A 27,939-nucleotide genomic window follows, 5' to 3' on the forward strand; every position below is an offset into this window, starting at 1 on the left:
GAAATCATCGGCGCGCATGGCTGCTTAGTGAACTGCTGGTGGGCGGGGCTCTGTGAGTTGGCGGGTGTGGCTCTGTCTTGCGTCTTGCCTGCCATGGTCGGGTGCTTTAGTGAATTATGTTGGTGGATGGGGCTTGGTGAGTTGGCAGGCGGGGCTCTGTCTTGCGTCTTGCCTGCGATGGTCAGCTGCTTTAGTGAATTATATATATAAATACTATAAGTATAAAATAGTCTTCAACAGTCTTGAAATGTTAAGATAGTAAACCCAGGGAATGGTGTTAGAAAGTGGCCCTGGATAAGCATAGTAAACCCTAATGCAATAATAACAATAAACCATGGATATGATGTTAAACAGTCTCTTTTAGAATAGTAAAAAAAAAAAAACTACTTTAATTTCTTCCACACATACGAGTATAATTATAATTAAAACATAAACTGAAAGTGGCAGAGAAGAGAAAAGGATGTATATTTATGGTACCAGTATCATTGCAAGTGGATCAGACAGCAGGAAATATCTTCTTGCCATGCCATAACAGGATGCAACTCACGATCGTATTTTAAAAAAGTGTCGGGATCAGCTTTCTTAACTCTCTTTCTCCTTCCTCCATAGTGGTGAAGACGTAATGTTTCTCTTGAATATCCACTTTCAGTTTGGCAGGATACAAGAGGCTGTATCTGATATCGGCGTTCCGTAACCGCTGTTTAATGTTGTAAAAAGCGGCACGTTTAGCAGCTGTTGAGGCTGAGAAATCAGAGAAAATACGAATGTGGTTATTTTCAAATATAATCTCTTGTTTCTGTCTGAGAGTGACATTACATTAAGCTTAAATTGTAATCTCTCGAAGTAAACAATTAGCGTCCTGGGTTTAGAGGTGTTTAATCCATATTTTGATGCCAAATGTTCAGCTGTTTCAATTCGAGTCGTGAATGTCTGCTTAACATCTTCCAGCTTTGGCAAATGCTCTCAGTTTGGACGCATTTTCCCAGCATACCTTTAAAGTCTGCATCAAACCGATTAAATATAAATTTTTCCAAGTCTTTATTATCCTGCTGCAGCTCCTGCACCTCCAGCTGCAGCTTCTCGTTTGTCTTCTTGCTTTCTTTCTTTATATTTTTCTGAATGTCTTTCTTGAGCTCATTTATGGCTATGGCCATTGTTGTGATCATTACCTTCAGATCGGACAGATCATTTTGGCTTTCATGCTCCAAGAGTGAAGTGGCAATCCCCATTACAGCCGATGCTTCCGGTTCGCGAGGAGTAGATGAAAGCACGGACTACAAGGCCATTTCCAGTTTCAAGTGATATTCTGGAATCGGAGAGCTATTATGACCTGCATTACTTGTACATTCGCTCCCATTTTCGTTGTCGACAGGAGACGATGCAGCGAAGCAGGGTTCTGGGGAGTCTGTGCTTTCGACTGTCTGTTCCAGGTCAGTCTCTGAAAGGTCATACCTTGCACATGGACGTAATGCCTGTCTAGACTTGGATGTAGCTTTAGATTTCTTTTCTGTTTCTTTCTGACCCCCTTTCTTGTTGCTCATGTTTATATACTGTAGTAGAAACTCCTCAGGTTAGGTAAATACAGGATACCTCGGGATAATAAGAAAGAAGAGAAAAAATAAAGCTGTTGCTAACAGAGCTCAGCTTCAGACATCCATCTCCCGTAATGGACGAGACCAACCAACTCTGTGATCATTACTGGACCAGCAACTGCAAGTATAACATCTGTGAACAGATGTTGTGACTGAAAAGTCAAAGTTCTTGTATTTTTTTTTTGTTTTTATCTTTCATTCATTTTGACCCAGCCAGCTGCATCACCAAAAGGGGTTCACTGTGAGATGTCCCAAACCTTTATGCTGTCCGTTTCTTGTTTATTACAACACATATTTCCTATCAGTACAATGTGACAATATAACGGGATAAACATGTATTAAGAGTTGCCCTGATTGAATACTTTAAATTTACAAAAGGAATTAGTACAGAGGAACCCTGCTGTTATTTAAAACAAATAACATTATTATTATAAAATAATAATTCAACAAGAACAGGGGAACACACTTGGAAACTTGTTAAGGGCAGATTTTGCAAAAATGTTAGCATAGTGTGGTAGAGAGCAGGACTTTACAGGCCTTCAAATCTCAACTTGAACTTATTTTAGAGATCCAGCTGAATAGTATGATTGAGCTTGTTGGACTGCATGGCCTTTTCTTGTCACAATTGTTCTAATGAAATATTAATGTTCAGCTTTATCTAACCAAAAAGAAACAGCAGGAATGGAAACATATTAACATGATGTAATTCTTCATAAATACCGACATGAAGCGGTAATGGTACAAACTCTGACATACTGACAAGTAGAAACAACGTTAGTTAAGCGTAACAAAGTGTTCCTTGTGCACATTACGTACTTCACAATCCTTTAAAACATGAATGAGGTCATCTTGTTAAAAATGATTTTAGCACTAATTATTTTTTACCAGTAACGGCGCACTGTATGGAATACACTTGACTTTTGCATTCCTAGTTTTCCTCCTCTTTCTCTGTACGTTTAGCCTTTCGTTTGCTCAGAGGTTGATGAGCTTGTTGCTTCCTGAGCAGCTCTTCTTTTCTCCACCCTAGCGACCCGCTTCTTCTCTTCTTTTGTCGGCATCTTTTTGCGTTAAAACTGATTAAGTCAGTGTTTGTGTTGCAATGACTTAGCACGTTATCCTTAATTTTTCACTTAAGTTGGCACTAAAGTCTTCAATCAGCCTCAAGAATGATTTAAAATATGAAGAGGTAGAGGAAGTGACGGCGAAGTTGGTAGGGAATAAGAATGACGCCCGTATGCATGTGCCGCACGGCCGCCCCGCTGGCCGCTGCTGAGAGTTCATTCTACTATAAAATAAAATAAAAAGAGGAACAACCTTGGAGGTCAATCATCACCCCAAAAGCGGATAGTAGACGTCACATAGTATATGTGTACCAAATTTCAGGTCTATAGTTCAAACGATTTGCGAGCTACAGGTGATTTAAAATCCTGGACAGACAAACGGACAGCCGCGGTAGCATATTATATATAAAGACTGACACAGAGATAAGTCCAATCAAACAGTATGCTAAGAACCCCATCATAACTTTCTGTTTGAATGAATGCACCTACTAGTAATCACTGGGGACTAACAGAAGGAACTGTGATGCAAGATGACCACTCCATAATCTTACACCTCACTAGATACTGGATTTCAGGTCAGGTCTCGTCAGGTTGGGGAACATGCACTGGTACAGCGTGTTGCCGCACCCACCACACAACAGTTTAGGATCCTGGTTGGCAACCACCCAGACAGACATGTGGTCCAGTCCTACCCTCCGGAAATGACCCTCTATCTGCCACAGCCAAGCGTTACATGGGCATCCCCTTGGCCTGGTCCCGCCACTCCAGTCCTCAACAATGAGGATCCTGTGAGCCAGATTACCCTTGGAGAATTGTGCTACATGGCTGTAGGGCTGTAACTGATGCTCCCTCACAATGCTGGTAATGTGCCTCATTCAGGACTCCATCAGCAACTGCTCATTGGACACAAAGGCAAACCAACGGTACCCAAGGATTCTCTAAAGAGACACAGTACCGAAGGAGTCCAGTCTTCGTCTCAGGTCACTAGATAGCGTCCATGTCTTGCAACCATATAACAAGAGAGGCACCATCAGGAGTCTAAAGACTTGGACCTTTGTCCTTTTGCAGAGATATCGGGAGCAGCAAGCACCCCTTTCCAGCGAACTCATGACCCCCCATGCTCTCCCAATCCAGATGCAATGCTGAATAATCAGCATAAGAAGTCAGAGCTGGCTGCACATGCCTGCTGAGTAAACAAACCAAATACTGCAGTGCTGCAGCTGAAAAATAAGAGCATTGCAACTTACTTATATACATCTCGATTAGTCACAAAAAGAATATGCACTCATTAAATAATTTATAACCAGCTTTAAAACTATGTCAACTTACAGTGAAGGACACTTGATTTTTAAATTTTAACGATGTACTGTATATGCCCAAAGCATTACACATTTTCCATTTTCCCAGTTTATATCAGTCAAATGGAAACAAGAACATCAGAAGTATGACAACTCTCTGCTGAAGTCTGTAAAACAAATGGCGTTTACAGTCCTTTTCAGCCCCGGAGGTACACAAATCAAGACAGTGTCACTAAAATGGAGAAATAAAAGGTTAGTCATCCCACTGCGGATTGTCCATTTCAGTCTGTGGCTTCCCCTCAGGGTGGATTTTAATTGCTAATTAACTGCCTTCAACATACACACTGACTCACAACATCTTTACATTGCAATCAGTGAAATTAAATTATTTTGGACAAGTCACTGCATCATATTATATTGTTCAAATGTTAACAGAGGTTAGGGAAATCACAATAATTAAGCAATGATATTTCTCCTGAATAAAGACAAATTTGAAATGTGGCCTTCTAACAATGCTATGACCAGAGTCACATGCTGATTCATTTGTGAGAAGGCTTTAGCACTGAAATGGAAAGTGCACTGTGGAACACAGAAAAGGTTGAAAGATGAAGAAGTAGGAACGTGAAATGAAATTTACATTACGTTTAAATCTTGATTGCATATAACTAAGTGCTTCGTTAACAGACAGAACAAAAACACCACATGCTGAATGAGGGCAGACAAAATAACTTTGCGACATTTAATTTTGTTACAGGGATCTCTAGAACAGAAACTATCCATCCATCCATCCATTTTCCAACCCGCTGAATCCGAACACAGGGTCACGGGGGTCTGCTGGAGCCAATCCCAGCCAACACAGGGCACAAGGCAGGAAACAATCCTGGGCAGGGTGCCAACCCACCACAGACAGAAACTATCTACAGGCTAATTTTACAAATGCCCTTAACCATTAAATCAATGGCTAAATGCCTATTATTTTATAATCATATGTGTATATTGGTTTTAGGGCAGCTGCTGAGTCTGTTGATATTGCTTTTGAACAAATGTGGCAAACCTTGTGATTGACTGTTATCAGGTCTTTTCTGCTCTCATTCTCTTCTTGGGATATGAAGGTTCCACATTTTACATCTGCTCTTCAGGAGCACATTTCACAGTAGATGATGAAATGCCTACTTGCAAGTCTCTTTAGAATATCTGACAATAACACAATACCAACAAAACACACAAACGCATACATAGCATGTAACAATTATATACTGCACAAAAAAATCAAAGGAATACTTTTTAATCAGAGTATAGCATCAAGTAAATGAGACTTCTGGGTTATTGATCTGGTCAGTTAAGTAGCAGAGGGGCTTGTTAATCAGTTTCAGCTGCTTTGGTGCACCAGAGGGGCAACAATGAGATGACTCCCAAAACAAGAATGGTTTAACAGGTGGAGGCCACTGACATTTTTCCCTCCTCATCGGTTTTCTCACTAGTTTTGAATTTGACTACGGTCAGTGTCACTACTGGTAGCATGAGGCGATACCTGGACCCTACAGAGGTTGCACAGGTAGTCCAACTTCTACAGGATGGCACATTACTACATGCCATTGCCAGAAGGTTTGCATGTGTTTCCCCACACAGTCTCAAAGGCATGGAGGAGATTCCAGGAGACAAGCAGTTACTCTAAGAGAGCTGGACAGGGCTGTAGAAGGTCCTTAACCCATCAGCAGGACTGGTATCTGCTCCTATGGGAAAGGAGGAACAGGATAAACAATTCCAGAGACCTACAACATGACCTCCAGCAGGCAAGCCACTGATGTGAATGTCTCTGACCAAACAATCAGAAACAGACTTCATGAGGGTGGTCTTAGGGCCTGATGTCCTCTAGTGGGCCCTGTGCTCACTGCCCAGCACCGTGGAGCTTGATTGGCATTTGCCATAGAATATCAGAATTGGCAGGTTCACAACTAGCGCCCTGTGCTTTTCAAAGATGAGAGCAGGTTCACCCTGAGCACATGTGGCAGATGTGAAAAGGTTTGGAGAAGCCATGGAGAGCATTATGTTGCCTGTTCAGCATGACCGGTTTGGTGGTGGTCAGTAATGGTCTGGGGAGGCATATCCATGGAGGTACGCACAGACCTCTACAAGCTAGACAACAGCACCTTGACTGCCATTAGGTATCGGGATGAAATCCTTGGACCCACTATTAGACCATATGCTGATGCAGTGGGTCCTGGGTTCCCTCTGGTACACAGCAATGACCAGCCTCATGTGGCGAGAGTATGCAGGCAGTTCCTGGGCGATGAAGGAATAGACTGACTTTCCCCCATGCTTGCCTGACCTAAATCCAATAGAATACCCTAGGACATTATGTTTCGGTGCATCCAACACCACCAGGTTGCACCTCAGACTGTCCAGGAGCTCAGTGGTGTCCTGGTCCAGATCTGGGAGGAGATCCCCCAGGACACCATCCGTCGTCATCCGTAACCTGCCGCATCATTTTTTCACTTTAATTTTCGGGGTGTCTTTGAATTCAGCCCTCTGTCGGTTGATCATTTTCATTTCCATCAAACGATGTGCCATCCTTTCATTCCTAATACATTACCCAGCCCATATTAGTAGAGATATCCAGCAGGATTTTTTTTCCCATTGTGATCTGATGTGTTTTTAAAGTGTTCCCTTAATTTTTTTGAGCAGTTTACTTTCAAGTATTTGTTATGCACTCACATATTTATGTTTACATTGTGTGTTAAGATGTCTTGCTAAGCTTCAACTGCATTATGGTGCTTCCCTTTTAAAAAACATCATTCTTCAATTTCTGAGAACAATTTTGTGTTATCTGCCACATGTTAACACCAATGATAAGGAAGACCTAAATGAAAACGAACAAATCTAATATGGCCAGCACATCATTTTCTCACTTTTTTTTTTTTTATAACATGAGTGCAGTATATAGTGTGAATTTATCAAAATACATGCAAGATCCAATATCACATTTTCACATTTTAGTCTACTTCAAAGGCAAATCTATTTTAAAAACTGCTCTTTTCATTTACCTGAAAATATAAATGTTAGAACTTATTTTAAAGTCTAAATTCAAACAATTCATTAATTAATTTACTCACCTGTAATTATTTGAATTTTGTTATGAATTCCTTCACTTAACTAAAGGTTTACTTTTTGCAAAATTTACCTTAACCCTGTTCTTAATGCCGGATGTTTTAACTGATACCAGGTAACGCTTGTGGTTGGTCTGCCATTCGGCAAACATCCGCCACAGTGCCCTCTTCAGTTGCGAGAAACAGATCATGGAATATTGCATAGTTTACTGTCAAATAATGCAAAGATTACGCAACACGTGTTTCGCCCTCATTTAGGCTCATCAGGCGTACACAATCTACTGCTCCCAAAAGGACCAATGGAACGTGAAAACTCACCGGACAGGGATATAAGGCGGTGTACTAACGTTTCTCTCCTTTTTTTCATCAGAAATACCGAAGAACAGACGAATTCTGATACGTGTAGTCTCCGCTAAAAACGTGCACGAACAAGGAAGACCTTCTGCATTCCAGCCATTCCCACGTGACGACTTCAACCCGGTCGCCCTCTGATGACATCATTTCCATCCCATCCCGTCCACGTCATCTGATCTCTACACCAATTTCCGGTCCATCCTCCATAAAAAATAGCCAGTTTTCCAGTATGATTGCTGAATGTATATGCTAATTCTTACACTCTGTAGAAGAAGAAGCAAATATTCTGGTTCACCTACAGTATATGGGGTTCCCCAACCCTTAATCTGCTACTACTATAGTAAAAAATCTAAGATAATCATGAGCTTTTTGTACCAGAAAAATTATAACATAACCTCTAACATAACTAATAATACTAACAATTTGCAGTCAATAATTTTCTTTTGTCCACATTATAAACAGTAGCTCTAATTTCTCGATACAAAAAATAGAAGGAACGCATATGATAGATTGTATGACCAAAATTATTTAATAATCAAATGATTAGATTTATCACTGCTATATTCTGCCAATATATGTACAGAGGTATTCAAAATGTCAAAAAGAAAAAGCAACTATAAGATGCTGGGTTAATACATACATTGTAAAATCAGTTTGGTTTCTTGATTCATGTACTCATTCTGCTTTAGCAAAGCACAGAACAAAGAAATGAAGTAAACAGGAAAAACATAGATGAGAAATATTAAACTCTCTAAGGAAACCACAACGGTGTCAATATTATGTCCATGATGCTGACAAATTATACTTTTGCAATGAAATTTGTATCTTTCTGTGACTAACATACTTTAAAGTAAAATTCTGATTAAAAGAGATCTTAACTGTGAATTTCTTAGGTGTAAATACCAGTAAATAACTTCAACAGAAAAAAAGTAAACCCATTGAAAGCTTAAACGATTATACAGGTTATCATCACACTAGTGCTGCATGCTTACCTGGGATTTGACCAAAAGACAAAGCTGCTCAATAACCAAGTGAAGAGGAAGAATACAAGGGATCAGCCATATCTGATAAGGTCTCTGAGCTGAATTAATGGTAACATAAGTACCAAGAGTTTGCTTACCATACAAGGAAAAATAAAGATATCTTGTTCATAGTATTATCATCGTTGTCTTCCTTTAAATTAACAACCTCTTACAGAAAAAGACATTTAACTACATATATTACTACTAAAAGTCTTCAGTGAGTTAAAAAATACAGCCTGTACTTCAAGCTACCACATAATTATATTTTCATACAGTATATGTCGCAAATGTTCAACATTTAAAAAGCACATATGTGGATCTGAAGATAATACCTTGTGTGGGGTCATGATTCTCCCAGAAGATTTTTAACAGCTCTTCAAAGCTTACTTTCTTGGGTTCATAGATGACTCTCACTACCTCAGAGTGTCCAGTAAGACCTGCAGATTTACAAATAATATTTTTACATGCTGGGACAAAACTACTCTTTTAAAGTAAATGGCAAACCTAATGAATTGGATTTCATATTCTCAGACTATTATGAAAAATAAAGACTATTATGAAAAATAAATTATAAGAAAATATTTAGAAGCTATGGATGAGTTTACATTACTGATAAACTGATTAACTGGATCTGCTGTGCATTCATTCTGCTATATACGGGGTCTTTTTGGCACACATCACATTTTTGTTTGCTTTTTGCTTTGAAAGATGTTGGGTAAATGTTTGTCACCTTGCCTTAAACCCTAATAATCCTTCACAGCTGACCTTAGGAAAAGTTCTACATGATGAAGTGACTCTCATTTCAACAATTTGCCGCCTGTTGACAGAGACAACAACTCAAAAGCAGTGTTGAACTTGTCTCCACCAAAAACTTACAGGCAAGTGTGATCGACATCATGCAGCTAAGAATCACATAAAGCATGGGTGTCAAATTCAGATCCTGAACAGCTGCAATGCCTGCGTGTTTTCATTTCAGCCACCTTCTTAATTAGTGACCAAATACTGGAATTTATCTTTGTTGCCTTGATTTTAATTGAACTGCTTTTGAAAGATTCAGAGTCCTTAATGTTTACTTTTTCATTAACATTCATTAACTTTATCCCATTTGCATCTACAACAGAAGTCCATTATATAATATCTGATTAAATGAAATTCTTAAAAATAAAGTATATCTGAAACACTTTAGGTTAACCACTAAAGTTTTAATTATACATGTTTTATATACTCATTTTTAGAAACATATTATATGCATTGGCTGCATGTTAATCTTGAATCCATTGAAACATCACAGTGGGACAGCATACAGGCTTGGGCAGATTTGTGGCAGATGAAATTTAATGTCAGTAAATATAAAATATTACACATAGAAAGTAAAAATGTTAGGCTTGAATACACAATGGGAGATCTGAAAATCATAAGTACACCTTAAGAGAAGGATTTAGGAGTCGCAGTGGACTTGACACTATCAACTGCCAGACAGTGTGCAGAAGCCATTAAGAAGGCTAATAGAAAGTCAGGTTATATAGTGCCTTGTTGTGTGGAGTACAAGTCCAAGGAGGTTCTGCTCCAGCTTTAAAACACACTGGTGGGGCCTCATCTGGAGTGTTGTGTGCGGCTTTGGTCTCCAGGCTACAAAAAGGACATAGTAGCACTAGAGAAAGTCCAGGGAAGAGCAACTAGGCTGATTCCAGGGCTACAAGGGGATGAGTTAGGAGGAAAGACTAAAAGAGCTGAGCAAAATAAGATGAAGAGGAGACATGATTCAAGTATTTTAAAGGGTTAAAAAAATGCTTTAGTTGCCTCACATTTTTATGCAATCGTTTTGTTCACCCCACTGAATTAAAGCTGAAAGTCTGCACTTCAACTGCATCAGAGTTGTTTCATTTAAAATTCATTGTGGTAATGTACAGAACCAAAATTAGAAAAAAGTTGTCTCTGTCCAAATATTTATGGACCTAACTGTATATACTGTATACCTTGCCGTTCTTTATCATATTCTGTAAGTGCCTTGAGCATGGGAAAGGTGCTATATAAATAAAATATATTATTATTATTATTATTATTTTTACCACTGTAGGTACCCAGATACCTCATGATCCTACATTTGGAATAAGTGAGTAAAGGTACTAGATGGATGTATGCATGGCATGAGTGTGAAGTGACCATGGAAATATGAGACAAGATACATTTAAATTAATTGTATTTAACAATTCTAAAGTTAAACTATTTGACTGAACTTCCAGCTACTGTATTTTTGAGTTCATTATATGTGAAAAAATAAGATAAGCCTAGAATTAATTCTTAATAACAGCTGGTAAATATATTCTTGTTATAGTACTGCGTCTCATAGCTTATTTTACACCATGTGCACCAAAAACATGCTTAAGGTTGTCTGAGAAAAGAGCAACTGTTTCCAGGGGCACACAAACAGTGTCCAGTGACCACAGCGGGGAGCCTACAGCTGATGGATTTCCAACTGTCCTGACAATCAGCCCTCAGGAGCCCCCCAGTGAATCGTTCCCACAAGGTCAGCGGTTTCACAGATGCACACACACACACACACACACACACACACACATAACCAGTCCCTATGGCAGTGATGACTTGAAGTGGCCAGACAGATCCCCAGGCTTGTTAGCTGCAAAACCAATGAACTACTGCAGTTTAAATTAATTCTTCTTCTTAAATATTTGATATCAAAGCTGAAAAACAAATACTTTAGTACAAAACAATATCCTGAAATTTTAAAAGCTAGCTGTAGTATTTTAACTAGTGCTCCATCTTTCCAGTAAGAATATACATTTACAGAATTCTACAAACATTCTATTATGATTTTTTAACCACTTTAATTTTTAAAAATAAATTAGTAGTTTCCATTAAAACAGAAAATGTATAGTTTATTAGACCAACTTGTTATTAAACTTTAAATTGTGAAGGGTCTGTTTTATTGGAAAAAAATGATGAAAAAGACAGTAAAGGAAAAAAAAATCCTAATACTTCTTAAATAAGCAGCTTTGTGAGGAGGAAATACATGAAATAGTAAAGAAATACAAATGCCTACATCTCACACAGTATTACTAACACTTTAAGTGAAAAGAATTACCAAATAAAAAGTTACAACTAAAGTTAACCAATTTGAGAAAAATATTAATTACTGATAGTCAATTAATATCTGAACAACAGTTTGTGATATAAGCCCTGCTGCAAGCTGTGTCCAAGGTGCAGACAAACTCGCCGGTAATTTCTCAGTTGCTTATTGACCAACACCTTATAGCGCTTGTCTGCACTAAAATCCTCCAGGAAAAAAAAAAATATATATATATTTTATAGATTTAGGTGCACTGAATCCATTTTTGAAAATGGAAATTTTCTGCCACAAACTGTTTCAGCAAGATATTAGATTCAATTTAAAAAAATGTTTTTGCCTTTATTTCACTGATAGCACGTAGACTTGTCTTGCTCATCTGGGAGAATCCTAGCCCACCTTTGTTAAGTCAGCGGGTAACTGATGTTTTATACTACTTGAAATTGGAAAAAATCAAATTCTCACTTAGAGGATCTGTTCAAAACTTGTTTTAAAACCTGGCAGGATCTAATCGATAATATTTTAGAATAAGCTTTTACAGTATACTGGGGGAAAGGATTCTCTTCCATCTTTTCTACTGTTAAAGTGTTACTCTGGCTGTTGGTCTTCCTCTGTTTCTCTTGGAGTTGAATTTAGTTTTGTTAAGCTTGAATTGATTGTATGGAAGGTTACTTGCTTTTAATAAAATTAATAAAAATAATTTTGGAAAAAAAGTGGATTTATTTGTTTTATGGCATAAGTATTATTTTTTAAGCTTATAATGTTATTTGAGCAGTAAAATGGCAGTCTTTCTCATTCTTACCATCAGTAGAGGTGGAAACAGCCCAAAATCAAGTATTTGCTACTCATCTTTTGCTTACAATCAGTATTTTTATTTCTATCTTCTTACTCCTTCAGGAATTTATATTTAAAAGGTTTGAATGAAGATAGAAAATTGCTGTTTAAATGTTTTTTACAGAAATACTGTATGCAAGGTTGGCTTGATCCATTCATCTTCCAAATTAACAGGTAAGCAAACAGTAAAAATACTAAAATACGTCGCAGAGAAGTTTCCTCGCATCAGAAAAGCAAAAATAAAGCTTTCCAGTGATGTAAACTTTAAATCCAAGCAGTGTTAAGTTGAAAAAAAAAGAGCAAGGCAAGCCTCTGAAAGAGTGTGACATGATTTTCTTGTGAATACAAAGGAGGAAAACTATGAGGAGCTAATTGAGGAGCTTCTCTTTTCCTATCTAGCACTTGGGTCCAAAGTGTCTTTAAAGGTCCAATTCCTGAACTATCACTTGGACATTGTCCCCTGTAATGAAGGAGCACTGCTGGATGAACATGAGGAGAGGTTTGACCAAGACATCACTCAGATGGAGAGACGTTACAGTGGAAAGTGGAGTGAGTCTCTGTTAGTGGACATCTGCTGATCATTCCACTGGGAAACACCTTCTGAGGATTATAAGAGGAAAAAAACTTCCAAGTAATATTTATATTTGAAACAATTACATGTGTATTTTGTATTTTTTTCAAGTCTAAATAATTAACATTAAAAATATACAATTCTTCTACAGTAAAATAGTGTGTTTCTAATTTTAAACCTTTCATCTCTCAAAAACTGGATGGATTAGAGTTATTTAGATGTTAGATTTGAATTCAGGATCCTCAAACCTATAAGGAACAGCTAAAAAGACAATTTTTTCTTTTTCTGATCGGGTTATTCAATAGTATTCAATAGGATATTCTGATATCTTGATTCTAAAAATGAAAAATGTCTATTGTTATAATCCACATTGTTTTATTTGGAAACATTCAGTATTCTATCCAATACATGTATTTAAGCTTATTCCAAGCTTTCAGTATGAAACCTACGGAGTTAACAATTTAAAACTTTGTATTAATTTTTGAAAAGGTTTACTTTTGTATTAGGTTTTGGCTATGACACATTTTCTCAGAAAGGGATTCCTACCTAGCGTGACAGAATGAAGTGTGAGATCTCGCCCCAAGCACACCCAGAGTCCAAAAGCTGACTTTGTTCAGTGAAAATAGTTTACATTTGAAAAATTATGCAATATTTTGGCATTGGAATTTCTTAAATGTGACTGCTAAATTACTTTGGTAGCAATTATAATCTCACAAAGAAAATAACAAAACTCAAGAAACTCCTTTTAGTCTTTGTTCTTGAAAAAACACTAGAAAGGCAAATTTTAAACTAAAATATGTGTAGCATTAGTTTGAAATGTAATGAAGAGAAGTGCTTTCAAGGACATATACTAGAAGTTGTGTATTGGATGTTGGATTTGGACATTTAAGACAAATGCAGTAAATTTGGGTAGACTTGAACTAAAATTGAAAATGAATACTACAATTGGACAGTTTCCTTTGAAACTGTAATTTAAAGGAAGAAATGAGAAAAGAGACAAACGAGGGGGAAGCTTAATATTGTGACCTTTCCAAATTACTCTCACCAATCAGTAATTGTAATGTTTTCAACAGAAAGCTTGAGGGACCTAACCTTCTCTGCACTGTTGGACTCTCTGAGCAAAAAAGAAAAATGACCTGAGACAGTTAGGGCATGTCCTCCTCAAAGAGAATTCCTTGGCGTTTGAAAAATAAAATCCAATTATGATCACTAAGATTTAATTGGAGCTTTTGACACTGCTGACCACAGCGTTCCATCATGTAGACTTAAGAATCACCCTGGACTATCAGATGCTGTTTTTACATGGTAGAGTCGATTTTTATTAAATTGTTTTTGACGTGGAGAAATGTGATGTTGGCACTTCATCATTCTGAAGTCAGGTATGCAAGGACTGATATGGCCTCCTCTGTATTCATTACTAGCAGCCAATATCATTCAAAAACACTCAGGTCTATTTTAGCTTCCTGAGTTGTGTGATTTGTTGTTTTGAAGAATTAATATGTGATTAATAATGGGTTAGAACTTAAACAAAAAGTACTGTGAAACTGTCAGCATTATTCTCACGGGGATCCATAAATCTCTAAAAAATGTAAATGTTGTTTTTGACGACAATTTTCTTTTTATTATTACTCACACTACAGGAGTATCTAACACTTTCTTGCTTAAAACATATAGAAAATTTAAGGAAATTTGTCACTTTTCAGGATACTAAAAATTATTATACTTAAATATTTTAATATTATACTTAAAATTATTATCGACTATTACAAAGTTGTCCAAATCATGTTTCTTCCATCTTAAAAATGTTGGGAAATTAAGGCACTTTCTAAATAAACAGAATTCTAAGAAAATAATTCATGCATTTATTTCTAGTAGGATTGACAACCGGCCAAGTTGTTTTGCCTCCCTAAGGTAAAGTCATCTCTGATGGAAGATCGCAGGAATCGTGGGATAGAGGGGTCCTTTCATCGGATTGGCTGGCCCAGCGCTGTTTCATGTGTAGAATGGCCAAATAGGGGAGGCACCTTGATGGCTAAGGTCTCCAGGACTCTAAACAAATCCAAATCGTATTATGTGATATCATCTACTGTTAAATTCTGCTCGTTACTGTAAAATTTTTATACTGTATTAAGCATTTGTTCTGTTCTGTGTATTGTACTGACCTCCTTCTTTTTGACACCCACTGCACGCCCAACCTACCTGGAGAGGGGTCTCTCTTTGAACTGCCTTTCCCAAGGTTTCTTCCATTTTTTTTCCCTACAAGGGTGTTTTTGGGAGTTTTTTCTTGTCTTCTTAGAGAGTTAAGGCTGAGGGTCTGTCAAGAGGCAGGGCCTGTTGAAGTCCATTGTGGCACTTCTTGTGTGATTTTGGGCTATACAAAAATAAATTGTATTGTATTGTATTGTATTATAATAAACTGATGACAGGCTCTTCCAATTGTTGGATTTCTACCCCGCAGTTAACAAGAACTAGGAAGTACAACAATAAAGATTATTAATTATCTCACTGCCCCACCATTTTTAAAATCCATTTCATATCATACAATATTTTTAAAATATATTTATTCTCTGTGTTCTAAATTCAAAAAGATTTAGGCCACATTAGCTGCGGATTCAAAGACATTGTGGAACGAGCCCCGGACACAGATAGGCAGACATGGTATTAAGCACCACCACATGTTTATTTGAAACTATTATTTACAATAAAGTTCACACAAAATCACCCCAAGACTCCCCCAAAGTCCAGGCCCCACACTCAAATGCGTCACTCTTCAGACCGCCTCTACTCCTCTCCACCAAGCTCTGTCGTTCTCCTCACCCAACTTGAATGAAGGGAGGCGGCCCCTTTTATAATCACCCGGATGTGCCCCAGGTGCTTCCCAGCAATCTTCCACCGGCACTCCCCAGTGTGGCGGAAGTGGAGGCTGCGTACCTGGAAGCACTCTGGGTGTCCCCGATCCTCTTCCCCCCAGCACTTGCGGGTGTGGCAGAAGTGCTGAGGTCCAGGGTTCCGTTGGCATCGGGGCGCCCCCCTGGCGGTGACCACGGGGCCCTACAGGGCTGAGCTTCAAAGCTTTCTACCTGTGGTCCCCAAAGCAACCAGGGCGGTCACCCATTCGTGGTCTGGAGGAGGTGCCAGCCCTCCTCCGGTCATTTGGGGCATCTTGGCTGGGTACCACCCCCAGCCGCATGCCGCAACATGTAGAGGCAAATAAAAAAGCTTGAAAAGGAGGACATCTAATCATTTCCTCTTTCATGCCTTACATCCAAATTCAAAAACTCAGAGGAGTTATAATAGTACTTTACATTCAATTTTTCAAAATTTTATTGGTTTTCGGTGTGTATTTTTTCTGTTTCTACTCTCATCCCAAACTGAAAGACGTCTAAAAGTTTTCAAAGAAACTAGAAACAGTCTGTAAGTATACATTTCAGACATTAATCCAAAGGCATTGTGAAATAATAATAATACAAACCTACAATTCCTCAATTAAGCTAAAGCCTCTGATAGGATGCCATTGTTATTAACTTGCGATAGTAATCTCTGGGCGGAAACTGACTGAGGCAACCTCTCCTAACTGAGTCACCTGGACGTCTTCAATAAGCGCAGTCCATGAGCACATTGTACACCTATCAGAAAGTTTGGAGAAGCGGAATCTTGTAATCCTGTGACCTGGGCTGTTTGAAATTAAATATTGTTCTGGACTACATGATGGCAGTTGCAAAGAGGAAATGGATATTGGGTTACAAAGCAATCCGATATTAAAAATGGTTAAATTTGTACAATGATTTATTCATAGTACTGAGTGAAAATGAAAACTGCACTCTAAAGCCAAATTCACACACATAAAAAAAAAAAAAAGGCTTGAAACAATAAGGATATTAAATGCACTGCGGCTATGGAAAACTTACACTTGCCTGGTTAGGAATGGAACAGGAGCATCAGTAATAAGAGAAAACTACCTACCGTATATACTCGCGGATAAGTTCTCCTGCAGATAAGTCGGGGCTTGATTTTATTGTACAATATCCGGTATTTTATAATGTCGGTCGTATAAGTCAAATGCGGATAACTCATGCTATTGATCCAAGAGATTATGATATGCTAACACCCACCTGAGAGAGTAATCACGGAGCACACTGCCTTGTTTTTCTATGTACAGTAATCCCTCCTCCATCGCGGGGGTTGCGTTCCAGAGCCACCCGCGAAATAAGAAAATCCGCGAAGTAGAAACCATATAGTTTATATGGTTATTTTTATATTGCCATGCTTGGGTCACAGATTTGCGCAGAAACACAGGAGGTTGTAGAGAGACAGGAACGTTATTCAAACACTGCAAACAAACATTTGTCTCTTTTTCAAAAGTTTAAACTGTGCTCCATGACAAGACAGAGATGACAGTTCCGTCTCACAATTAAAAGAATGCAAACATATCTTCCTCTTCAAAGGAGTGCGCGTCAGGAGCAGAGACTGTCAGAAAGAGAGAGGAAAGCAAACAAATCAATATGTCTGTTTGGCTTTTAAGTATGCGAAGCACTGCGGCACAAAGCTGTTGAAGGCGGCAGCTCACACCCCCTCTGTCAGGAGCAGACAAAGAGAGAGAGAGACAGAGAAAAACAAACAAGCAAAAATCAATACGTGCCCTTCGAGCTTTTAAGTATGCGAAGCACCGTGCAGCATGTCGCTTCACGAAGCAGCTGCACAGAAGGTAGCAACGTGAAGATAATCTTTCAGCATTTTTAGACAAGCGTCCGTATCGTCTAGGTGTGCGAACAGCCCCCCTGCTCACACCCCCTACGTCAGGATCACAGATAGTCAGCGCAAGAGAGAGAGAAAGAAAAGTAAGTTGGGTAGCTTCTCAGCCATCTGCCAATGGTGTTCCTTGTATGAAATCAACTGGGCAAACCAACTGAGGAAGCATGTACCAGAAATTAAAAGACCCATTGTCCGCAGAAATCCGCGAACCAGCAAAAAATCCGCAATATATATTTAAATATGCTTACATATAAAATCCGCGATAGAGTGAAGCCGCGAAAGGCGAAGCACGATATAGCAAGGGATCACTGTATTGTGCCTATGTGACCACAGAGTAATACCCAAACTATTCCATGACGTTTGCACTGTTTTGTGTTTTTTGTATCTCACACCCTCATACACCTTTATCGTAACAGCATCCCTTATCTACGATGGAGCATTCGATCAGAAGAAAATATGAAGCTGGTTTTAAATTAAAAGTCATTGAAGTGGTGAAAGAAATTGGTAAACTGTGCTGCTGCAACAAAATTTGATGTGTGTGAGAAACTGGTGCGAGATTGGAGGAGGCAAGAAGATGTTAAAAAAAAAAAAATTAAGTGTCGTATTTTTGAATGGGCATATAAGTCGGGTCTGATTTTATGATTGATTTTTTGGGTTTCAAGACCCGACTTACAGTATACGCGAGTATATATGATATATAGGAGATTCATTCTTTTTTTTTTTCTGTGAACAAGAGGAGGAAATAACGATGACATAGAGCCGCATATCCACCTTAATAAAACGATAAGTGTCTGTCCATCCAGTTGCTACGTCTCTGTCATTCCTAAAGATGGTTCATCGACTACATATTAGCAATAAAATGCATTTCATTTGTCATTCCAACAGGTGGCAATCACAGCCAACACAGGGCACAAGGCAGGAACCAATCCCGGACAGGGTGCCAACCCATCGCAGACATTACATTGTACACTGCAAATATTAACAATGAGGCGTGCATTGATTATTTAGATCAGAGACTGCTGTCTCAGCTAGTCAGAGCATATTAGTCTAACAGTAATAATAATGGAGCACAGATAGCTTTAAAGTGAAATGTTTTTACATCTAATCCAAAAAAATGTTGAAATATTTCAGCAGTGAGGGCCTTCAGCACCATTTATAAGGGATCAGACCAGAGTGCTAAAGTATGATGTACAGTATGTCTGGGAGAACAGCACTTTAAACTAAACAACTTTTGACGTGACATGTGATGGTATCAAGCAGCCTGAAACAAAATGGAATATTTGTAAGTAATTTGTAAAAATATTTATTTCAACTATACTGAAAAGTATATACTACTGATGTGATCATAAAAATATCTGCATCAGAGTACATAATCCAGCAGTAATGGTAGAAGTTTTAGAACATAAGTTTGTCTATGCTAATAATCTCTGACAGATAATAAAATCAAAAGTCCAGACCATCTGCATAGCAGTATGCACATCAATGTATTCCATCCATCCATCCATTTTCCAACCCGCTGAATCCGAACACAGGGTCAAGGGGGTCTGCTGGAGCCAATCCCAGCCAACACAGGGCACAAGGCAGGAACCAATCCCGGGCAGGGTGCCAACCCACCGCAGAAGGGTAAAATCTTAAGTACAAAATTGATGACATTATATAATAAAATGACTATATATTGTATGTGTCTGTTACCTCCATGTTTACCTTTTCTCTTGTAGTTTTGTTTCCTTGGGATTTTGTTAAAGAAAATTAGCATATAAAAAAATGCACATAAATGAGTGCCCAGAAAATAAAAAATAGGTAAGTCTGAATTGGTAGCTTTCTGCACTATTCTAAGAAATATTTGTCTTTGGAGAAAATGCGGTTATATTAAAACATATTGTACAGATACTAATACTAATCAAACGTTTGGCAACACCCAGAAATTTTCATGCTTTTCATAGAAATTAATATTTTTTTTTATCTATTAATTTGATTTAAAAATACAGCCAAGTGTAGTCATTCTAAATGCTATCACTGCTTAAATGACAGATTTTAATGTATTATTTATTATCCATATATGCCTGCAAAGCTCCATTTTTCATTGGCCATTCCTTCAATGTCTTAATGCTAAACTCCCTCAGCTTATCTTTAGTTAGTCATGTTTAAATGTTAATTGGTTATTAGAGAAAACTTTGCAATTAGAAACCTTTTATTCTGTCCACTTTGGTCGCATGGTGCTAGCATTTGTAAAGTTCAGTTCTGGGTTCAAAAATGGTCAAAATGAAAAGAAACATATCAGTCTATTCCAGGGGTCCCCAACTCTGGCCCAGTGGCTGCAGGTTTTCATTCTAACCCTTTTCTTAATTTTTGAACTGTTTTTGCTGCTAATTCACTTTCTTTTGAATTCATTTTATTTGACTTGCTCTTGAAGACTCAGACCCAAAAATTGTTTTTTTTTCCTTCATTAGTAGCCAAACAATAATGAGATATAAAATGAACCAAAACATGATGAGCAAACTGTGAGAATCATACAATATCTGAAAATAAAATGGGTGGAGGTCTCAGGAATGTTGATTTGCTCAGGTCCCCAAAACATTTTAGCAGTGCTCTTAGAAAAGTAAAGAAAAAATCAACAATTTTGAAAATGTCTGCTATTGCACAATGAGAGCAGCAACAAGCCATGGAATTAAAGAACGGATTTAATTAACAACAAGACTCGGCGCCTAAAGAAGCATCTGGTTGGAGTGAAATTGGTTGGAGTTTGAGGCCCTGACTTATGTGGTCTTCAGTTGGCTCACTCACTTCACATTTCATTTCATGAAGCAATTTAGAGGAACGATAAAGAAATTCCAGGGAACAAATTTTCAAAAACAAGTCAATTAAATTAAAAAAAAATAATAAAAAAGTTAATTAACAGCAAAAATGAGTCACTAATTAAGAAAAGGATTAGAATGAAAACCTGCAGCCCATGCGGCCCTCCAGGACCGGAGTTTGAAATCCCAGGTCTATTGTTTTTTACAGAATGAATGTTATTCCATGTGACACACTGCCAAGAATCTGAAGAGTTTCTACAAAGGTGTTTATTACTGCCTTGAGAGAGGAAGGCAAACTGGATCTGACCAGGCAGAAAAAGAAGAGGAAGGCCCAGGTGGGCAACCTCATAAGAGGATAAGGACATCAGAGTCTGTAGTCTGAGAAATAAACTCCATACAGGTACTTAAGTGGCTTCTTCCTTCAGAGCCGGCCCTAGACAATTTCGGGCCCGAAGCAAACTGATACCAAGGGTGCAGTGGGTCCCCTCCAGCTGTGGGCCCGAAGTGGTCGCTTCTTTCACTTCGCCCTAAGGCCGGTTCCTTAAATACACGTCAAATACCAATGTCGTCTGCAATAGAGAAAAGTCAATTCCGGGATGCTAGCTTCAGAAGCAGAGATTCAAAGAAAAGGCTGTATCTGAAACTGGCAAATAAAAAGAAACTAAGTTAAAATAGACAAAAGGACACAGACATTGGATGGAAGATGACAGGATTATGATCAGCATCCTTCAGTCATCTTTTCTCTGTTGCAGATGTCAACATTAGGGTGGATTCATTGTGGCAGATGTTGACAAAAATAAGGATTGTGTAGAACAAGAGTCTGGATATTTTCCAGACCACTATTCATATTGAAGTTTGTCTAATCAGCATATCCAGATGGAAATTTTGTGTCACCACTCAAAAAAGAAGTGCTGTAATTTAATAAAAAATAGGGTCGATTCATCCATTTTTTTTTAACCCAGGAGTGTAAGATCACTTATGATTTATATATATCTGCTGAATCCAGAACAAACCTTTTCCTTTATGTAAGTAACTCAAGACTGATAATGAGTACCTGAGCCAACCTCCTTATATAGTGGGTTCACTGTGAAGCCTCCTGCATATCCTACATGTGTGGAATAAACACCTGGGGTCTTCCAGAAGCGTCGCTCTGCTCCCCAAAAGCAGCCCATTCCTAAAACAAAAAATGGGGGAAATACAAAGTAAGTTAACCAGTCAACAAACCAATATGAATTTCAATCTAGAAAACTTCTTAATAATCTAAATTCCAAATAAATATACAATACTCTGTGAACCTCCCAGGAAAAATGAGTTTGATCAGCACTGCTATATTGAATCGAAAAATAATTTACAAAAATAAAAAAGGAAAACAGACAAAAGGCAGTCAGTGAAAATGTTCTATCCTCAGGAGAAGTCTACAGTGTTTCTCTGGGGTCGGCAATAGTTGCATTTATTTATATGAATGATGGAGAATAATTTTGGAATAAGGGTGCTAGTGAGAAGTCCAGCAAAATGACACCTTTTATTGGCTGACTAAAACAATTACAATATGCAAGCTTTCAAGGTTGCCTGAAGAAGGGGTCTGAGTGCCCTCAAAAGCTTGCATATTGTAATCTTTTTAGTTAGCCAATAAAAGGTGTCATTTTGCTTGACTTCTCACTACATCCATAATGGCTAACATGGTACAACACCCTAGTATGATAAAGGGTACTGAAATGTGTCTTCAATAAAAGTATGGAGTTCAATTTGTATCAGAAATTGGAGACAGGAAGCAGTTGTCATAATCCAGGGTCAAGAAAATTAAATTCTAAGCTATGCCCTCAGAGAAGCAGCACTTAAATGAGAGATAATAATACTGAGGTCACATAATAGAGGTCATAGGACCTTTTTCCTTAATAAACTTAAGCCAAGACAAATATGCACTAAATAAAATGGGCCTCGTAAAACACTGTCTGCTTAATGCAGAGCAACTTTGAGGAGGCACATTTAGTAATCTCCTAAATTCTAAGTTTGTCTGATATGACCAGCAAACCCCAAACACAACCACACAGCCATAAATCCTCAGTAAAAATGTTAAGGTTTATTATTAACAAATACATTACAAAAGGCTTCTTTAACAATATTACACCACCAAATGACGATTCTTTCTCTTCTACCTCTCTTCTTTCTCCTCAACTCCTCCCAGAGTGTTGCCCATCTCCTCTTCTGGCTGCGACTCTCCTGGATGTGACACAGAGACTCCTTTTATCTTAGACCTGGGAGTACTTCCAGTACTAGGGCACAGCCTGATGGAAGTGCTTCTGGGTAAATCAGATGTCTTACAAAGTAGGGATTACTAATCCCAATAGCTCCCCTCAACCAGGCTGTCCCACGGAACTACACCTCCCATAATCAGTGCCAGTGCTAGGTTATTTTGCTCCCCAGGCCAAGCTTAAAAGTGCATCAACCAACTGTTTGGTACCTAACCCTTGTGGCTGGATTTTTTGTCCCCTTATGATCTGCGCCCTTGGCGAATACCTAATTTGCCTTAATGGTGGTGCCGGCCCTACCCATAATGCCTTATGGGTATCCATGTGGGAATCTTAGCCTGGGTGTGCTGCCATCTGTCGTATTGGGGAGCCACTACTCTGAATATAATGTCTCCTCCTATTTCTCAGTTATACTGGCCTCCCGTCCAGACAATGGAACGCATTCGGTCGTGAAGGCAGCCCATGCCTGCTGGTCATTACACTGAATATATGGAAGTTTTGAAATTTTCCCTTTCTTAAGTTGTTGTTCTGCACACGTGCAAGAACATCTATGTCAAAATGAAGAACAGCTGTTCTCATTACCATAAAATGTAGGTGACACAACACTGGTATATTCATATAGGTTGTCTCACCAATGTCACAACAGAAGCATGTGGAGATCCTAAATAGTAGGCATTGCTACGGGAAGTGAAAATACAATTCAATCAGCATCACACTGAGTTGTAGCTCATATACCATATCTAATAATACAGGTATGACCTACAGTGACAGTAGAAAAAGGTTGTTAGAGATAATGATACCCTTTAATGTGTTTAATGTGTTTCAGAGTAACTGGGAACTGCATTAGAATTAAAGAAGTAAATGAGAAAGTAAAAATTCCAGGCAGAAAAGTGGAAAAACACCTCCATAAATTGGGCTGTGAACATGAAAAATCTTGTTGGAACAAGATGTTGGAATGGATGCTAAAGCATGTGATGAAGGGACAGGATTCTGTCCTGCGCATGGACCTCTCGATGACTTTTTTTTTAATGTCCTCCATTTCTCTCTTTTCTATATTTTTGCTATACCAGCATCAAAATTCAGATCAAGTTAAATAATTCTAACTCTACATGGGTCAAACTCCTCCTCACAAAATAATCTCAATCTCTTATGAAATAAATTCTGTTTAGTGTATAAGCCAAAATGTGACTGATTCTACCCATATGCATAACTCATCTCAAAATTAAACCCAAGAGAAATTTAAAATACAGCCTCCTTCATAACTAAGGCGGAGAACTCACTTCTAGCATCTTGGGCAGTCCTAGAGTCGCCAGATGTCCAGTCACATATTTCTTGGACAATTGTAGTGTTGAGAATTCATTTTTTAAAAATCCTCATTTGTCCCTGTATTTTAAACACGACTCATTTCTCCTTTCATCGACTGAGCAGTACACAAGTTGTTTTAGAAAGAACACTTTGAAGTGCATATCCTTCAATGCAATAAAAATAACCAGTTATATTCAAAGTAGTCAATATCAGACCAGTCAGCTATTCTGACTGTGTAAGTGTGATATCAAGGTGCTTCATTTCAAAACAGTTTAATCTGTCAATATGACTATGCCTTTTTCCTAGTATAACGAGGAAATAATGAAGAATGAGATAACAATAAACTTTACAGAGAATTTAAATTTCTGAAAAAAGATGGATTTGGTTCTGCGAACCATAAACTGATATGCCCAACATGTGGATCCAGAAGATCTGTTTCCTGCAGAGGACTCAGTATATTAATAACAAAAAATATAAAGGTGCTGAAAAGAATAAAAGTACCAGGTAGGCCAGGACTTGAAGGAATATGCGCAAACTTTGGTCTGTTCTCATATCATTCAGTAGCATCAATAAAATACAATCCGAGTGGCTGTGTGGGGCTTTCTAATTCAATTGAATTATCGTATGCGCAAGCAGCGGCAAAGTGACTGTAGATAGCACAGTAATAAACCTTCATGTAAGTGCAGATGATGTTGTTTAAAGTACACAAGCAATAAAGTAATAAAATATGAGTAATTTAGAAACTTTATTTGTTTGGCTTTATTCTTCAGTTTAGTCGTGTGTTTGAGCAGTGAAAATGTGGCTGTGATATCCTCAGTTCTCGCTCCCCAATAAACCCTCGCTTTCTCAGAGGGGCCTTTCTACATTCTTTCAGAATCTGGTCGTTCTATGCTATCTATATGTTCAGAAAAGACATGTAACAGGCAAATAAAAGAAGCAATAAATATCTGGGAAATATAATTAGGATCAATTTTATGTTTCGTACTTTTTATTATCACTGGGTCTGATCATTTCTGCCAATCACCAGAAACAACCTATATCTAAGCTAACAGCCATGGTTCCTTTGAAAGATGCTCCGTTTATCAAGATCAAAAGGCTGGAATTTAGATAGATAGATAGATAGATAGATAGATAGATAGATAGATAGATAGATAGATAGATAGATAGATAGATAGATAGATAGATAGATAGATAGATAGATAGATAGATAGATAGATAGATAGATAGATAGATAGATAGGGCACAATATGACAGACAGACAGACAGACAGACAGACAGACAGACAGACAGACAGACAGACAGACAGACAGACAGACAGACAGACAGATAGATAGATAGATAGATAGATAGATAGATAGATAGATAGATAGATAGATACTACTTTATTTGTCCCCATTTAGAATTGTTTTGTTATATATTATTAGCTTACCAAAAATGACACGTTCCATTTCTTCAGGGAAGGGTTCCTTCACAGGATGACCACTGACTGCATGCTTACCTGAAAGATAAATCAGTAAGAGACATCATCAGTAATTAAGGCATCATTTTGAAGCCATTTTTAATAAAACATGTTAATGCAGTACAGATTATGTCTTGAGCATATTGTAAATTTATTAAAAAAGCAAGGATGATCCCTATGCCCCATATTTTAATGACAAAACACAATAGTATGTGCCAGCCGCTGTCACATTTGTATCCTAAGACATTACTGGATTAGCCATCCCAGTTACATCTTTCTATTTATAATTAAAAGATAAGTTTGGTATTTTTCAAGTTGAAGTTTTTTCTTCACAATCATGGCATATATTATTTTGGAACATGAAACTGTATTCTAAAGTCAAGTTTATTTTATATACAAATAAAGAACTAACCTCATCTTGTATTTTGTAATAAAGCTTAAGGATACCAGGGTCCCAATGTAAAAAAAAAGCATTAAAACTAACCGAATAATTAAATTTTTCAAGACAAAAATGCTATTGAGTATCCGTATCTTGAGATTGCCACACATTTTGCAAAACAGTGTCTCCAGGTTGTTTTAAGAAGGAGAAAATAAGGTGAAAAACAAAACATTTATGGGAGAGTAAGCCATTTTAAAAGGAGACTTGCTATGCACTTCACTTTGCTGCTCATATTCCATACCAGCACCCATTCAGGGCCGGGACACGGGTTCACCTCGGAAAATCATCGCCAACCACTGTTATTGACATTGAATGTTGACAGCCAAATTTGAATTACTATCCTGTTCCATAGACAATTATTCAATAATTACTGAAAAAAAATCTTTCAAACAACATGGATACACTGTTTTGTGATATATTTAGTGAAATAAGTCAAGCAAAATGACACCTTTTATTGGTAACTAAAATGATTACAATATGCAAGCTTTCGAAGGCAAGTCAGGCCCCTTCTTCAGGCCAGATGTAATACAGAAACTGGGGTTTCCTGTGTGAAATGACTGAAAAAAGAGAGTAACGGGAAAGGGTCAAACTAGGATGTTAAAGACACAAGCATTAAAGCCAAAGTGAGAGGCAAACAAGGAATCTATCCAATGACAGTTGCTTTTGCCTTCTTTTTTGTCGTTAAACAGATTCATCGCTTGCACACAAAATAAAAAAATGCTTTACGCACACACACATGGTCACAATGCTATGGTAAACAGTATACGCTCGTACGGATGTTGACTATACGAGTGAGGCACGCCAACTGAGACCAAGCATGGGAGATGATTACCCACAATCCCGCGGAGAGAGAAGAACCGCCGGCTCAGCTGTAATCACGTGAAACTCGGCAAGCAAAGTGTATACGTACTACTTGTACTGCAAGACCTCGCTTGTTTATCAAGTTAAAATGTATTAAAAATTTTTGCTCATCTTGCAAAACACTCACAGACCAACTTACTCACAATCCAAGGTTTTACTGTACTAAAAACTTTTAGAAAGAGCACTACGATAAAGGATTTGTACCCACAACTCAGATATAGAAGTAAATTCCGACATGAATCTTATCTCGTTGTTACCCAAAGTTTGCAACTCCAAGTACACACTCCCTTACCAATGTGTAAAGTGGTCCTGACAACAGGGACAAAGCATTCCAGCAGTCATATGATAATACAAAATGGTGACTGAAACAGCATGATAAATTAGAGAACCTTTCACGTGGCTGGAATTTCCAAAAAAAGAAAAAACATCATAACCATAATTAGCAGCCTCAAAAATCCCAGTGTTAGATTTCGGAAAGCCATGTTTAAAAAAAAAAAAAACATAAAAAATAAAAACAAACCAAAACTCTAACAGGCTCGTTATGGCTTCTTTTTGCCCCGGTGTTTTGTTTGCTCAATATTTTGATCTTGCAGTTTTGACTCTTTTGCGTGGCACTAGCTACAGTTTTTGTCTCACATTATCATCTCCCGGTCTTTTTCATCACTCACAATAATCCCTGAGACTCTGTGTAACATTAAAGATTGGTGCATCGATCATCCAGCAGCTACAGACAACTGTCCCTTTTGCACCTCTGATAATTTCGACATCATTGTAAACTTTAGGGCAAGAAAAGAAAACAATAAAATGAGCTCTTGTTTAAGTTTATTTTGTATTTTAAAATTCACCAACCAAAACTGTTCAGATTCCCTAGGTGTTTCCTATTGTCGTTCTATATCATCTTTTCCTTTTAAGACTGCTTTATTTTATTAGAAAATGTTAAGTTTTAATAAATGAGATATTGTGAAATTTATCAGCGTTTCCCCAAGGACTTTTATATTTACCTATTTAAAATGCTATAGTTAGTCATAAATACATACTAATGCTTTCAAAAGTATCAGTATAGTACACAATCATACCCAAGCCTCTTTCAACACCTTTGAGCACATAGCAATATAAAAAAATGCTTACAGAACAGAATAGCTGGATTAGTGGAAG

At 37.9% G+C, this 27,939-nt stretch overlaps 1 protein-coding gene across 3 annotated transcripts in view; it reads right to left on the bottom strand.

Annotated features, from left to right (window-relative positions):
* The window catches only part of si:ch1073-358c10.1 (peptide methionine sulfoxide reductase MsrA), a 162,865-nt gene that overhangs the window by 53,777 nt on the left and 81,149 nt on the right, over positions 1-27,939 (bottom strand). For 2 of the 3 annotated variants that reach the window (XM_051918869.1, XM_028819111.2), the window contains exons 2-4: positions 25,455-25,523; positions 21,526-21,645; positions 8,767-8,871 (exon numbers count right to left, since the gene is read on the bottom strand). In XM_051918869.1, the coding sequence (XP_051774829.1) occupies positions 8,767-8,871; positions 21,526-21,645; positions 25,455-25,523 (294 nt within the window). The remainder of the gene's footprint in view (positions 1-8,766; positions 8,872-21,525; positions 21,646-25,454; positions 25,524-27,939) is intronic. The other variant, XM_051918870.1, reaches the window with a different exon arrangement.

The sequence above is a fragment of the Erpetoichthys calabaricus genome, chromosome 14, assembly GCF_900747795.2.
Source record: "Erpetoichthys calabaricus chromosome 14, fErpCal1.3, whole genome shotgun sequence".
Classification (NCBI taxonomy): domain Eukaryota; kingdom Metazoa; phylum Chordata; class Cladistia; order Polypteriformes; family Polypteridae; genus Erpetoichthys; species Erpetoichthys calabaricus.